Here is a 12,500-nt window from a genome sequence, read left to right as displayed (position 1 = left end):
GCCAGTGTCCTGCAGGGTTTAGACGTGTCCTTGATCCAACACAGCTGATTTAAATGGATCAATGACGACCTCAACATGTCATGAAGTTCTCCAGAGGCCTGGTAACGAAGTCATGTGATTCAGGTGTGCTGATCCAGGGTGAGATCTAAAACCTGCAGGACGCCGGCCCTCCAGGCCGGGAGTTCGACACCCCTGCTCTGGACACTTGCAGTCGTCACACATGGAAATCAAATGTGTGATAAGCTGCAGGATTCAAACACAAGTGTAACTTATAAACACATGTTCATACTTTTATTCCACAATCAGAGAGAAAGAAACAGAGAGAGAGTGCAGGACACACAGGTGACAGTCTCAGGTGTACACACTGCTACAAACAGAAGGATTTAGTGTTTGTGTTATTACGAAACAAGAAGAGTTCCAGATGGTACAGTGGACACATGTGTGACTGCTGTGATTAAAGCATCTTTCTTTCAGCTTAACGAGTGAACCGTCAGCTCGTTCAAACACACGTTAAAGTCCGTTTGGCTCGACACCACCGAACAGAGGCAGCAATATAACAGAGCTAACATTAACAGTGCAGTGAATCCTGCTTGTGCCGTGATATTCAGGACTGCAAACCGAGCAGCATCACTGACTTTCAGCTGTTTGTGGATATATGACTGACTTTCATTATCCACAAAATCATCACATTTTCTAAGGTCGACTATTGAACGGCCTTCGTGGCGTCGCTGTGACGTAATCGGCCTTAAAATGCGGCCTTTAAGGCTGCAGACCCTGAATTGGGACACAGCCAGAGACTCAGAGATAATCAAAGGAAAGATGTTTCTGAATGTGTGCTGCTAGCATCAAAATATGTTTCAGTAAATACGTCTTAGCTTCATGTGCCAGGATTGCTTCACACTGTAGGTTCTGTATCTGAGGTCGAGGTGTTCGGCCTCCACTCTAGTGTAACTTTCTGAGCACTGCTGCACTCTAGTGGTCACAGCCTGTAAATACACTTCAAGTTTACATTTATGCTTTGAATTATGTTTTCGTTCTATACACAAATAACTCAAACGACTGATCCCTTCAGTCTTTTCTGTATTTGCTTTAATGTCACTGTTACCATGGTGATCACAGTGATGAAAGCCCACCATCACTGCAACACTAACAATCTCTAAAACTGAAAACTGGGAAACTCAGAGTCCAGTGAAACCAGTCTGAGCCATTAGTTCACGTGAACAGGTCCAGACAGTCTTCCAGCCCTGGCACACTACAGTCCCCATCACCATGGCAACCGCCTGCCTCATGCTGCTCCCTCTTTCGCCTCCGTTTGTATACACTGGTTTTTTTCCTCTCCTCCTTTTCTGTCTCCGGAGCATCCTGAGGATCCTGGATCTGGGATCTTTGGGGTTTCTCTGTCAGCAGGGCTGAGTGGAGGTTCTGGTAGAACCTGCTGGCAGCAGAGAGAGAATCATGTTTGACAGGAAACCAGTGAGACTCCAGCATGTCTCTGACCTGACCAACCAACACACTGACCTGGATATCCTTCTGTGGTTCTCCTCCAGCTTCTGATTGGCTACCTGTGTTAGATAGGTGATGTACTCCTGTGGAATCAGGAGCGTCCCATCGTGGCTCAGAGGAACCTCCAGGCCATGGGTGCTGCGGACCGCCTACAGGGACAAATGCAGTAAAGACGTTTTATTACTGTGCTAAAGATTATGGAAGAACGACCAAGGTCTAATTACACTTATTGTAACTGTATTACACAAAGAGGGCACGCACATGTGGGCAGCTGTGGCTCAGCATGCAGAGAGTCGAATCAGAGGTTCAAGCTACTCCAGCCTTCATGAGCCATGTGTTCAAGTATCCTAGACCACAGATACTGAACCCTGAGATGCCCTGTGTGTGTGTGTGTGTGTGTGTGTGTGTGTGTGTGTGTGTGTGTGTGTGTGTGTGTGTATGTGTGTGTATGTGTGTGTGTGTGAATGCTGCTGTGAGTTGGTCTTATATAAAGTTTATATTCAGTTTCTATATAAAAGAAACTGAACTGGACTAAAATGAGACCTGAAAAACACAACTGCATGAACATGTGTGTGACTGGGTGAAGATCTGTGGTAAACTCTGAGTGTTGGTGTAGAAACAGAACCCGTCAGTTCTCCGTCAGTTCTCCATCACAGAGCGCTGCAGCTGGAGCCCTGCTGTCATCACAGCCTTGTTCCAATGAGACAACACGTCCGGGGAATCTGTCACTGAGATGTGGCCTGGTGGCATCGATCATACCGTCTCAGTGCTGCTCTTATACATGAGTTCATCCAGCACCTGATGGTAGTCAGGCTGCTGCTCTATAGACGTCTGTGCTCGCTGCTGATACCACGCCGTGTTAGCGGCGAGCACAGGCTGCCACTCGCATGAAGTCTACTCTGATCCATTCAGCTCAGTCGCATCACGACGGTGCGTCATCGTGCAGGAGTACCTGTGCAGCCTGCAGGGTCCAGCTGGATGTCACCAGCAGTCACACCAGCTTGGTTCTTGTTTCTGGGATGTGTCTCGTTGTTGCCCCCCCGCACATGTGCAGCTTCATTCAGACTGATTAACAACCCCCCCCCCAGGTCAGCTGACTTTAATGTTTACTGTTTGTGTGCTTTTATCACTACTGTCAAACTCTTTATATTTCTACTTGTTGCTCAGCGTCTAGCTTTGATGAATAAGAACGCCATCTGTAAACTGTCCAATAATCACTTTGATGGCCTTCACCCTCCCCCCAATCACAGCAACCTCACTCCCACTCTTCCTCCTGTGCAAGCCCTCTCACAACAGACATGCACCTGCTGTGCATGTCTGCAAATGACATGCATGACATGCAAATATAAACATGGTAATTGTTGAAAATACCCCCACACACACACAGACACACACAGACACACACACACACAGGTATGAGTGTAACGACCAAAAGGATTCAAGCTCATTTTTACCGTAATGATTTTTCCCGTCTTGCCAACAGTGAGGCCGGAGTTCCTGAAGCCGGAGTCGATGGCCACTGAATGCTGCAGGTGAGACCACGTGTTAGACACACACACACACACACACACAGTTTACCTGGATACATTATTGAGACTCGATCCTAAACAATCCTCTTTGGTGTTCGAGCTGATCCTGATACTTTGTGTTGACAATGTTAGACAATAGTGACACAGGTGTCGGACTCCAGGCCTGGAGGGTCGGTGTCCTGCAGGTTTAGATGTGTCCCTGATCCAACACAGATGATTTAAATGGATCAATCACCTCCTCAACATGTCCTGAAGTTCTCCAGAAGCCTGTTAATGAACTCATCATGTGATTCAGGTGTGCTGACCCAGGGTGGGATCTAAACCTGCAGGACACCGGCCCCTGAAGCCTGGAGTTGGACCCCCCTGCACTAAGGCGTGAGCTAGCTGCTTTACAGCTGACAGAGGGTTTGTCAGTGAAGCGTGTGCCACGTTCAGCAGTGACAGCAGCATGTGTGTCAAAAAGGTCTTTCTTGGTAAATCACTTTCATATAAAGTGAAAGTGTAAAAAGGAAAAAGCAGAATTCACAGCAGTCACAGTTTTCCTGCCGTGCTGACTGAACAGTGTGTGAGAGCATCTCTGTGAGCAGCTCCACAGTGGGCAGGTATCTGTGTACATGTGTGGATGGCCATGAGTGGGAACGATCGTCACGTCGGAGCCAAAGAAACTGTAAAACATTACAGATGTCTGAGGTCATTCTCCAACAGGTCAGTGAGGTTTCATCCTAATGAGCTCATCACCACAGAAACTGTTTCACTGAGCGACATGTGTTTTAGCTCCTTTGAGGCTGAGTGAGTTTGTGACAGTTAGTGTTTCACCTTCAGTGGGAGCTGTGGTAGCACTGCCCTGCTCACAAACCACAGCATGTACTGCAGCGTCGTGGGTTTAAAAAACCTTCACTTGTGTGCTAGCATGTCAGGTTTCACCTTTCACAGCTCCTCACGTAAACAGAGCACCTGAAGCTGGATGTTCATGTATGAAACCTGAGTCAGTGTTACCCTCACAGTTTGGTGTTTCACTCTCCTTATTCTCATATTTCTTACTATGAACAACTAAAACATCCTTGGTCTCAGCAGGTCCAACAACCTGAGATGGACCTTCAGCACCTGAAGCCTGGTCACAGCCCCACCGCTGCAGAGCTGAAGGAGCGACAGCGTGTGGTCCAACACTGCACAGCGTGCAGTAAAGCTGGCAAAAGCTTTTACAGACATGCAGGCATCAGCATGTACTCAGATTACACAGAAACACTGGTGAAACTTCATGTCAGCAAAGATCTGGACTCCTGTTGTGCTTCTTAAATGTTTGCAGAGTCACTGACATACATGAACGGCAGAAACAAGTCACTAAGCATAAGGGTCACGTTCAAGCCTAAAAGATGAGCAGCCTTTGAGAGATAACCAGAAAATGTGACAAATTATTAGTTTCTCCAAAGAAAGACTCACCATCAGCTGTGCGTCTTCCAGCCGTCGGCACTGAACATGGAGCACGAAGGGCTCAAACTTCAACACAGCGTCACCGGAGCAGCCGGCCAGAGCAGACAGCTGGAAAACACACAGGCATGTGAGAAACATTCAGCCATGACAGTTATCAATCATCAGGACACCACGAGCCTCACCAGGTCCTCGGAGGTACACTTGTGATGTGAGACAAACAGCCAGGCACAGTTCAGCTTCTGCACAGCACTGCTGTCTGCAGCCTAGAGAGGAGGGACAGCATGTTTCAGTACAGATGTCCATGTTTGTTTGTTTGCTCCGACAGCAGTCAGAGTGATTGTGTGTGGAGGGTTTCTGTGGTGAGATGTCAAACAAACTGCAGTTTAAGAAAACACCAGAGAACATGAAACCAAGACAACACATGTTGAATAGTCACAGTGGAGACAGAAAACAACAATAATGATGATGAACGGCTCCCAGAGTTTTGCATGTCTGCAGCACTGCAACAGCAGTCAGGTCAGACACTTCCAGCAGCTGATATGTGCTGACAATCAGTTCAGTCACAATCACACAGTCTGCAAACTACAGCAACCAGATCCAGGAAATTAACTGGAGCCTTTAATGAGTCTCATCTTCTCTGAAGCTGCTCTACTCCGCAGCTTCATGTTTCCGCTTATTTCAGTGCAGGAGTATTAGAGGAATAAAATGTGAAGGTAAAAGTTTTCTTGCAGGTATTTGTCATAAACATCCCTCCATAATAAAAGTGTGTGCGGTGTGATTCACCCCGTCGATGAGGATGACTCTCCCGGAGCAGGAGCTGGTGGTGAAGTACTCCTCCCGGCTGTTGAGCAGAGACACGACGGGCTCGATGGCCTCGTCCACGGCGCCCTTCTTACTCAGGTCCGCTTTGTTCAGGCTCTGCTTCTTCCACTGAGCGAAGCTTTTCTCCATAGCTCCTGACGCCTGGCCGCTACTTTAACCCGGGTTGCCTGTCGCATGAGCCGGCGTTACTAAGCTTTCATCCCGTTTTACTTCACGGATGTTAGCTGTTAGCTTCACAGAGGACTGGTTCTTCTTCTTCAGTGGGACTGGAGCCGATGAAGGGCAGTCAGCAGCGACACTGCCATCTGCTGTAGTTAAGTGGAAGTGTAGCTGGGAAAGACCTTTTTCGGGTGATGGCCCTTTTAGAAGCGAGTCTCTCGTCTCGGTAGCCAAAAGGCCTCCATGCAATAATATGAAGTTCTTTGTGTGTCTCTTTTATAATAACAGTGTCCTTGGGCTCATTAGTGTTACTGCTGAAGTTGAAGCATACGCTACTAAGGTATGCTTGGTGACCAACGGGCTGGTTTGAGTATGTCAGACACTGCTGATCTACTTTTCACAGTCATTTCTACAGAGAACAGGATGAAAAAGAGAAAATATCCATCGAGCTGCAGTTCTCTGGGTGAAAATGCCAAAGGTCAGAGGAGAAAGGCTAGACTGCCCCAAGCCTGTAGGAGGGCACTGGTAACTTAAAAAGGGCACTTGTTAAAACCAAGGTATGCAGAAAAGCATCTCTCAGTGCACAGCAGGTTCAACGCTGAAATGAAACAGATGGACTAAAGTTGCCACAGAAATTGCCACTCCTGTCAACTAAGACCAGTATACTGAGGCTACAGTTCACAAAGACTCACTGAAACTGGACAATAGAAGACTGGAAAAAACACTGCCAGCAATGTTCCCTCTAAGCTGCGCACTGCTGGCACGGTCTCTGCGCACAGAAAATCTAACCTGAATTGAAATTAAACTTAAAACTTTAACAATTCTGTTTTGCAGTGTTAGTCAGTGACTGGCTGCTCCTGTATGGGATCAGAGCGATGCCACCTTATCCCATAGTCCAGCCATGTGCGATTCACATTCGTATATACGCAGCTAATCAACGTGGTTGATGTGGAGTGAAGCCACGTTAATGACAACGTGTACAACCATTGGAGATGTGAGCAGGACAAACGAACAACTGACGGACAAAGTGTGGACTTTATACCAGTTTTTAAATTGTGTTGATCGGCCAGTAAAACCAGAGTTATGATAAAATATCTGCAATGTTTGGTTTTCTTCCTGAATACTGTCGTTGTTTATATTTACTGCAGGAAGAAAAACGGCGTTTTATAAGGAAAACGCTCGAAAGCGTGTGAGCAAAAACAAGCCCTCAGCCTTTCCTATTGGTGGAAAAATGCACCATGTCGACCAATCAAAGAATGATATGGCAACATGGCATCTAGTTGTTTAGGGAGGGGGAAGTTTTAGGAGTGACGGCGTGTTTGAGATGTGAGAGATTTGAGACGTTTAGCACAAATCTTGTGTAGTTAGTGTGTAGTTAGTGTGTAGTTAGTGTGTAGTGTAGTCAATAGTGTTGTTGTGTGTGTCAGAACAATGAGGCGACTGCTGAATGTTACAGGTGTTACAGCAGTGACACATCTGCTGCTGTCAGGCCTGCAGGTATCAGGCTGTTGTTCTCCTTCATCTCATAGTGGACAGAAATTATTTTTTGGCACAAATAATTTGTGTGGCATCAGATTTGATGCAGAACAGCTGATTGTTCTGTAAATAGTTTGAAATGTTTATTAAAAAAACTCCTTGGCTGCATTTTTAGGTAAACAGCTGCAAAAAACTTTGTTGTTTGCAAAACTCAGTTACTTTTTTGAAGTAGTAACTATATCATTAACTGCCCAGCATTGTCATTATTTACTGTATTTTGCAGACAGAGTTACAGACTCTCTCCCAGACCACAGACTCATAATACAGGTCAGAGCTTTATAAAAAAAAAAAGAAAGTTGTGTTTTCAAAATTGAAGTTCAAATTATTTTTACTTCTAATAGTGTTAACATGCTGCACAGGTCATGAACAGTTAATTAAAAGTAGTCTAACATAAATGCTGTAATTTGATTACTTTAATAAACATGTAACTTGTATGGATTGGATGCTGGTGTGACCACAGTGCACACGTCTGCTGTCGCTCACAGTGGTCCAAGGAACCGCTCAGGGAGTTTGTGTGTTCGCTCAGACATGTGAAACATTAGAGGGAACATTGATTGCCAGGTATGATAAGTCTTGTTTCCTGTTGTTTCCTGGGTCAGAATTTGCCATAAACAACTTGAAAGTATCCATGCAGGATCCATCCAGCCTTGTATCAACAGTTCAGGCTGCTGGGGGTATAATGACGTGGGGAATATTTTCTTGTTGTTTTTTCTTTTCAAATAAATTAAAAACAACAAAGACAGATGATAATATGACAGTGACATTATTTGCTTGGCACACTTTGCTCTCCTTGGCCCCCACTGAGAAGTGTTTAAATGTTACAGGCTACCTGATCATTGCTGACCATGTCAATCCCTTTATCATCACAGTGAACCCAGGAAATGCCTTCTCTCGGTCCACAAAACACATGTAGACTGGTTTGGAAAACTCCCACAGACCCTCAAATATTTGTGAAAGGATAAATAACTGGTCTAGTGTTCCACGACCAAGTTGAAAATTGCATTGTTCCTCCTCTATCCGAGGTTGAACTGATGGACAGACTCACAGTACCCTGGCATAGACCTTTCCAGTGGGGTTGAGTAGTGTCATCCCCCTGAACACCCACCACCTTATCAAAGATGGGATCCACCACCCCAGTCTGTCATTTCAGAGATACCATCCAGATGTCCATGTGATATGGTATAGAGGTGTGTCAACCAAAACAGCCCTACAACACCCACAGCATTCAAGAACTCTGTGCACCCCAGGGGCCACAAAGACGTCTAACGACCTCAGTGACCTCAGGAGTGGGCTCGTTGTCCCCCTTGTTGTGGTGATCGTGGCTCAAGAGTTGGGAGTTTGCCTTGTAATCCGGTTCGAGCCCCGGCTCGGACAGTCTCGGTCGTTGTGTCCTTGGGCAAGACACTTCACCCGTTGCCTACTGGTGGTGGTCAGAGGGCCCGGTGGCGCCAGTGTCCGGCAGCCTCGCCTCTGTCAGTGCGCCCCAGGGTGGCTGTGGCTACAATGTAGCTGCCATCACCAGTGTGTGCGTGAATGGGTGGATGACTGGATGTGTAAAGCGCTTTGGAGTCCTTAGGGATGAGTAAAGCGCTGTACAAATACAGGCCATACAGGCCATTTTTCCCCAAACTCAGCTTCTTCTACAGAATGTGTGTCAGTGGGATTAAGGAGGCCCTCGGAGTATTCCTTCCAACTCCCAACTACATCCTCACCTGAGCACATCAGCACCCCACCCCCACTATACACTGTGTGAGTAGAGCACTGCTTCCCTCCTCAGTTGCATGAAAATTTGCCAGAATTGCTTCAAGGCAGACTGAAAGTCTTGATCCATGGCCTCACCAAATATCTGCCACACCAGCGCTTTTGCTTCAGCTATGAGCCACAAACCATTTGGACTGCCAGTACCCATCAGCTGTGTCAGAAATCCTACAGGCTAAACAAGCAACACCTTGCAGTTGCAGCTCCTTGCAGGAGCCTCGGCGATGGAGGTGTAGAACATGTTCCACTCAGACTCAGTGTCCCCAGCTTCCCATCAAAACGCTTTTGTAGCTCTGCTGGGAGTTGAAGATCTCCTAGACTGGGGCCTCTGCCAGGCATTCCCAGTGCACCTGGCAAATTTGGGTGTGCCAGGTCTGTCCGACATCTTTTCCCACCACCTGATCCAACTCGCCACCAGGTGTTGATCAGTTAACAGCTCTGCCCTTCTCTTCACCTGAGTGCTACTCAGGATGTCCTGGTGCGTCGTGCACTTATGAACATCCTTATGTGTGAACACGGTGTCAAACTACCGTGTCTCTTGAGCCACTGGTGCAATTGCAAAATTCCAGCAGTTCCTGAAAGCAGCAATTCTGTGCTTTTTACTGATATTAGGGTCATTATGGTAATCCTAAGCAAGGCACTACATCCAAATCTTGGCAAAGAGCACAGAAAACAAGACAGCAAGCAGCAAAAATAAAACAATAAAAAACACGATAAAGAGCTCTTCGTCTGGTCCCCTCACACAGGACCAGTTTGCTTTTGGAGACTACCAGGGGGCAACAAAAGTCCCTGGACAACATAGTCCCTTGGATCACTGGGACACACAAACCCCTCCACCATGACAAGGTGCCAATACATAGAGGCACTATGACAGTAGTATGGTTCAGTTTTTTAAAATGTTTTCATTGTAGTAAAACAAATTCTAAGAGCATTAGGGATGCTCACAGCAACATTAGTCACTTCAGTTGCATCTCTGCCAGTAAGGACATCAGCTGCTGTCAATCTGCGTAATCAGAAGATCACTCTCACCTGCCTGCCCACCTGTTCACTATCCTCACCTGCTCCGCTTGGAAGGATGCTTCCCTCTTGGCTCATCGACACCCCGGACCTTCTCTGGCTTCCCCCGCAGTGCTGTTCACCCTTGTCTCAAGTAAGCCACCCACACATTCCACAGTACAGTCATGTCCCGTCCCTGGCGGCGCATATCGCTAACTCCTCTCTCTCTGATTTCAGACCCACCTCTCTGCGAGACTTTTCCTGTGCACTTTCACTTTTCACTTGTAAATAAATTCACTTTTGCATCGAACCACTCCGAGCTCTGCCTCCCAGGACATGAAGCAGGCATCGAGGAAATCCAGGCCCCAGAAATCTAGAGGCCCTCCAGAGCACGACAGCCCATGGAGGACCACCAGAGGGGCAGTCGCACCACCCACCTAGAAAAGAGCTGAGGAAAGCCCCCCACGGGGGGGGGGGGGGGGGGGAGGGGGGGGTGTCAACAGGAGCAGCCACGGTGCAGAAGCCACAGGGGGCCATGGTGACAACCCTGCAGGCTTTGCTGAGAACTGGCAAAGTCAGGGTGGAACGATCACCGGGCCCAGAGACCTGAGAGCCAGGGGTCCTCCACACCCCAGAAGGGGCCCGACCAAGCCACGGGCTCCAGGCCCTGCCAAGGAGCCGCCAGGAGTGAGCCACTACATACCTGAGCACCTAGCCCTGGACCACCAATGGACCAACGGTGGGGGCATCAGCCACCAGCAGGGAGTGTGGTGGGGGGAAATAGGCCCCCACACCTGGAGGGGCTTCAGATGTTCCCAAAGGGGTGGGGTCTATGACCCGACCTGGCACATGGACATAGACAAACAGGCACACACAGACACAAACATGCATTCCCACCCTCGTGCACACATATGCAAATACTCAGCACTCGCACAACACGGAGACACACAGAACTGAACGCAGTACACGCACTCACACTCAAATGGGTCCAGGCACCAGCACCCCCAGAGGGGAAGCCCACCAGCTCGGACCCAGACCAGATGGCCAGCTCCTCCTCCCGGCCCTGCGCCCCCGTCCGCAATGGTGACAAGGGTGTGAAGACCCCATACCTCACGCCGCCCGCTCATATGTCATACCACTAAATATGTGGTGTTGCTGCTCTAAAGTGCATTTAAAACATGGCAGGGGCACAAGAACCCTCAATGTCTACATGTGTTTAAAATTGAGAGTCGGGCACCAGCGCCAGAGGTGAGGGTGAATGAACAGACTGTCCTCTGAATGCCGGTTAATGTGCCCACCCCCAGGGCCCTATATGTATGTGTTAATGTGTGAATAACGTGAGTGAGAAAACTGAGGCACAGGTGGCCAGAAGGAGACAGAGGAGGACTGCCTCACCTGCACCTACGCGCTCCCTCAGACGTGACTACTAAACTGTGACAGAAGTTGAGGAACATAACTCAAAATACGCTTTCCTAAGAGTCTTTTAGACATGCCTTTCATAATCAGAAAGAGCAAGTCAAAAAAATTGAAACCTCTATTAATTCTCACAGCACACACATGAAATTAAAAAATAAGACACACCAACATTTATTGCTGGAGAAAGGTTACTACTGAACGTAATATGTTAGTCTTAAGTATATACAATGCACTCAATCTATTTATATATATATCCAAACTCAGTCAATTACTATACATCCACTACGGCAACTCAAAACTTTATTTATAGCCCTCTAATAAACATAAATGGCGCCTTAAGCACACGCATCCAACAATGTTTGCAGCAGTATTTGTGAAACCAACTATGGTTTAAGCAGTTCACTGCTTACTAATTTGCATTTTTCACATTCACACACACACAGTCTCCTTTCACACAGAGATCTCCTATTTTATATTACAACGATGTCTTATATTACAACTGCACAGATTTTTAGGCCTTTTAACACCTGCACAATTTCGGCAAATTTAACATAACCGCCCAGCGGATAAACTCTATCAGTTTTTTGCGATCAATTCACCAGTATCAGACTCTAACTGTTTCTGGTCTAATCTCTAACATCCCTAAATTAATTTAAAAGTCTCCAAGACCCAAGGACGCACCTCTGCTACCCAAAAAAGCGCAAATACCGTTCCAAACGGTCAGGAGACTCAAACTCCTAGCTATTTTGGAGGTTCCCAAGTTCTCCCCGGTTGCCAACCGTACTATCCCTATTCGCCGATAGGTCAAGGCCGAGCATCCTTGGCCAGGAGGGAGTGTCACCTCCGAGAAATGCGCCTCCTAGTGGTCCAACCCCCGTCCTTCAAAAATTTATAATACTTTGAAACAACAATCAGCACCCAAAACAAGTGTATGACTGACCCAGGTCCAACCTGTCTGACCAATTTGGGACTCAAACCCATAAAATAACCATATTCCCTAAATCCTACTTGGGACTTTAACCCTTTGGGGACTTTAACCCTTTCACTGTTGTCCTTTTCCCTTTCTTTAGGGACTTTAACCCTTTCAAACTTCAACTTTCAACTCTCATGAGATTTTCACCAAAATCAAAACAGACATTCACCAGTAATTTCAGTGAGTAGACTTTAATTTTTTCATGTCCAATTTGGCACATTTTGGAAATAATTCAACAGGTAGTAGTGCCTTACCTTTGGATAAGTCGGCTTATGCCCACTCACTTTGACCACTGATATTCGTGCCTGCCCGTCTGACCACCTCAGTCCCCGGATTTCTCTGTCCAAGCCTCCAACTCACTCTCCCTCCTCAATAAC

General features: G+C 47.1%; 2 protein-coding genes across 4 annotated transcripts in view; one reads left to right on the top strand and one right to left on the bottom strand.

The window, feature by feature from the left end:
• LOC146498569 (uncharacterized) overlaps positions 1-12,500 on the top strand; it is a 242,972-nt gene that overhangs the window by 75,038 nt on the left and 155,434 nt on the right. The gene's annotated exons all lie outside the window — the stretch shown is intronic.
• Positions 1,073-6,112, bottom strand: tyw3 (tRNA-yW synthesizing protein 3 homolog (S. cerevisiae)). Of its 3 annotated transcripts, none has more exons than XM_085141578.1 (6): positions 5,247-6,091; positions 4,646-4,726; positions 4,473-4,571; positions 2,958-3,029; positions 1,519-1,652; positions 1,073-1,435 (listed from the first exon to the last, which is right to left on the bottom strand). In XM_085141578.1, exons 1-6 carry the CDS (start codon positions 5,412-5,414, stop codon positions 1,213-1,215), a joined length of 777 nt encoding a protein of 258 aa, XP_084997704.1. In that variant the 5' UTR covers positions 5,415-6,091; the 3' UTR covers positions 1,073-1,212. The 3 variants fall into 3 exon arrangements, with proteins under 3 accessions (XP_084997704.1, XP_084997705.1, XP_084997706.1); XM_085141579.1 differs by having other exon boundaries at positions 1,073-1,432; positions 5,247-5,856; XM_085141580.1 differs by lacking the exon at positions 4,646-4,726 and having other exon boundaries at positions 5,247-6,112.

The sequence above is a fragment of the Neolamprologus multifasciatus genome, chromosome 18 (genome assembly GCF_963576455.1).
Source record: "Neolamprologus multifasciatus chromosome 18, fNeoMul1.2, whole genome shotgun sequence".
NCBI lineage: Eukaryota > Metazoa > Chordata > Actinopteri > Cichliformes > Cichlidae > Neolamprologus > Neolamprologus multifasciatus.
This window is presented reverse-complemented; position numbering and strand designations above follow the sequence as displayed.

Bases quoted from the DNA above. Each gene is read 5' to 3' on its own strand.
- tyw3 (XM_085141578.1), bottom strand. From the start codon at position 5,414: ATGGAGAAAAGCTTCGCTCAGTGGAAGAAGCAGAGCCTGAACAAAGCG. The intron at 4,727-5,246 runs GTGAATCACACC...CCTCCTCTCTAG, and splicing joins GAGTCATCCTCATCGACGGG to GCTGCAGACAGCAGTGCTGT. The intron at 3,030-4,472 runs GTGAGTCTTTCT...TCTCACCTGCAG, and splicing joins TGGAAGACGCACAGCTGATG to CATTCAGTGGCCATCGACTC.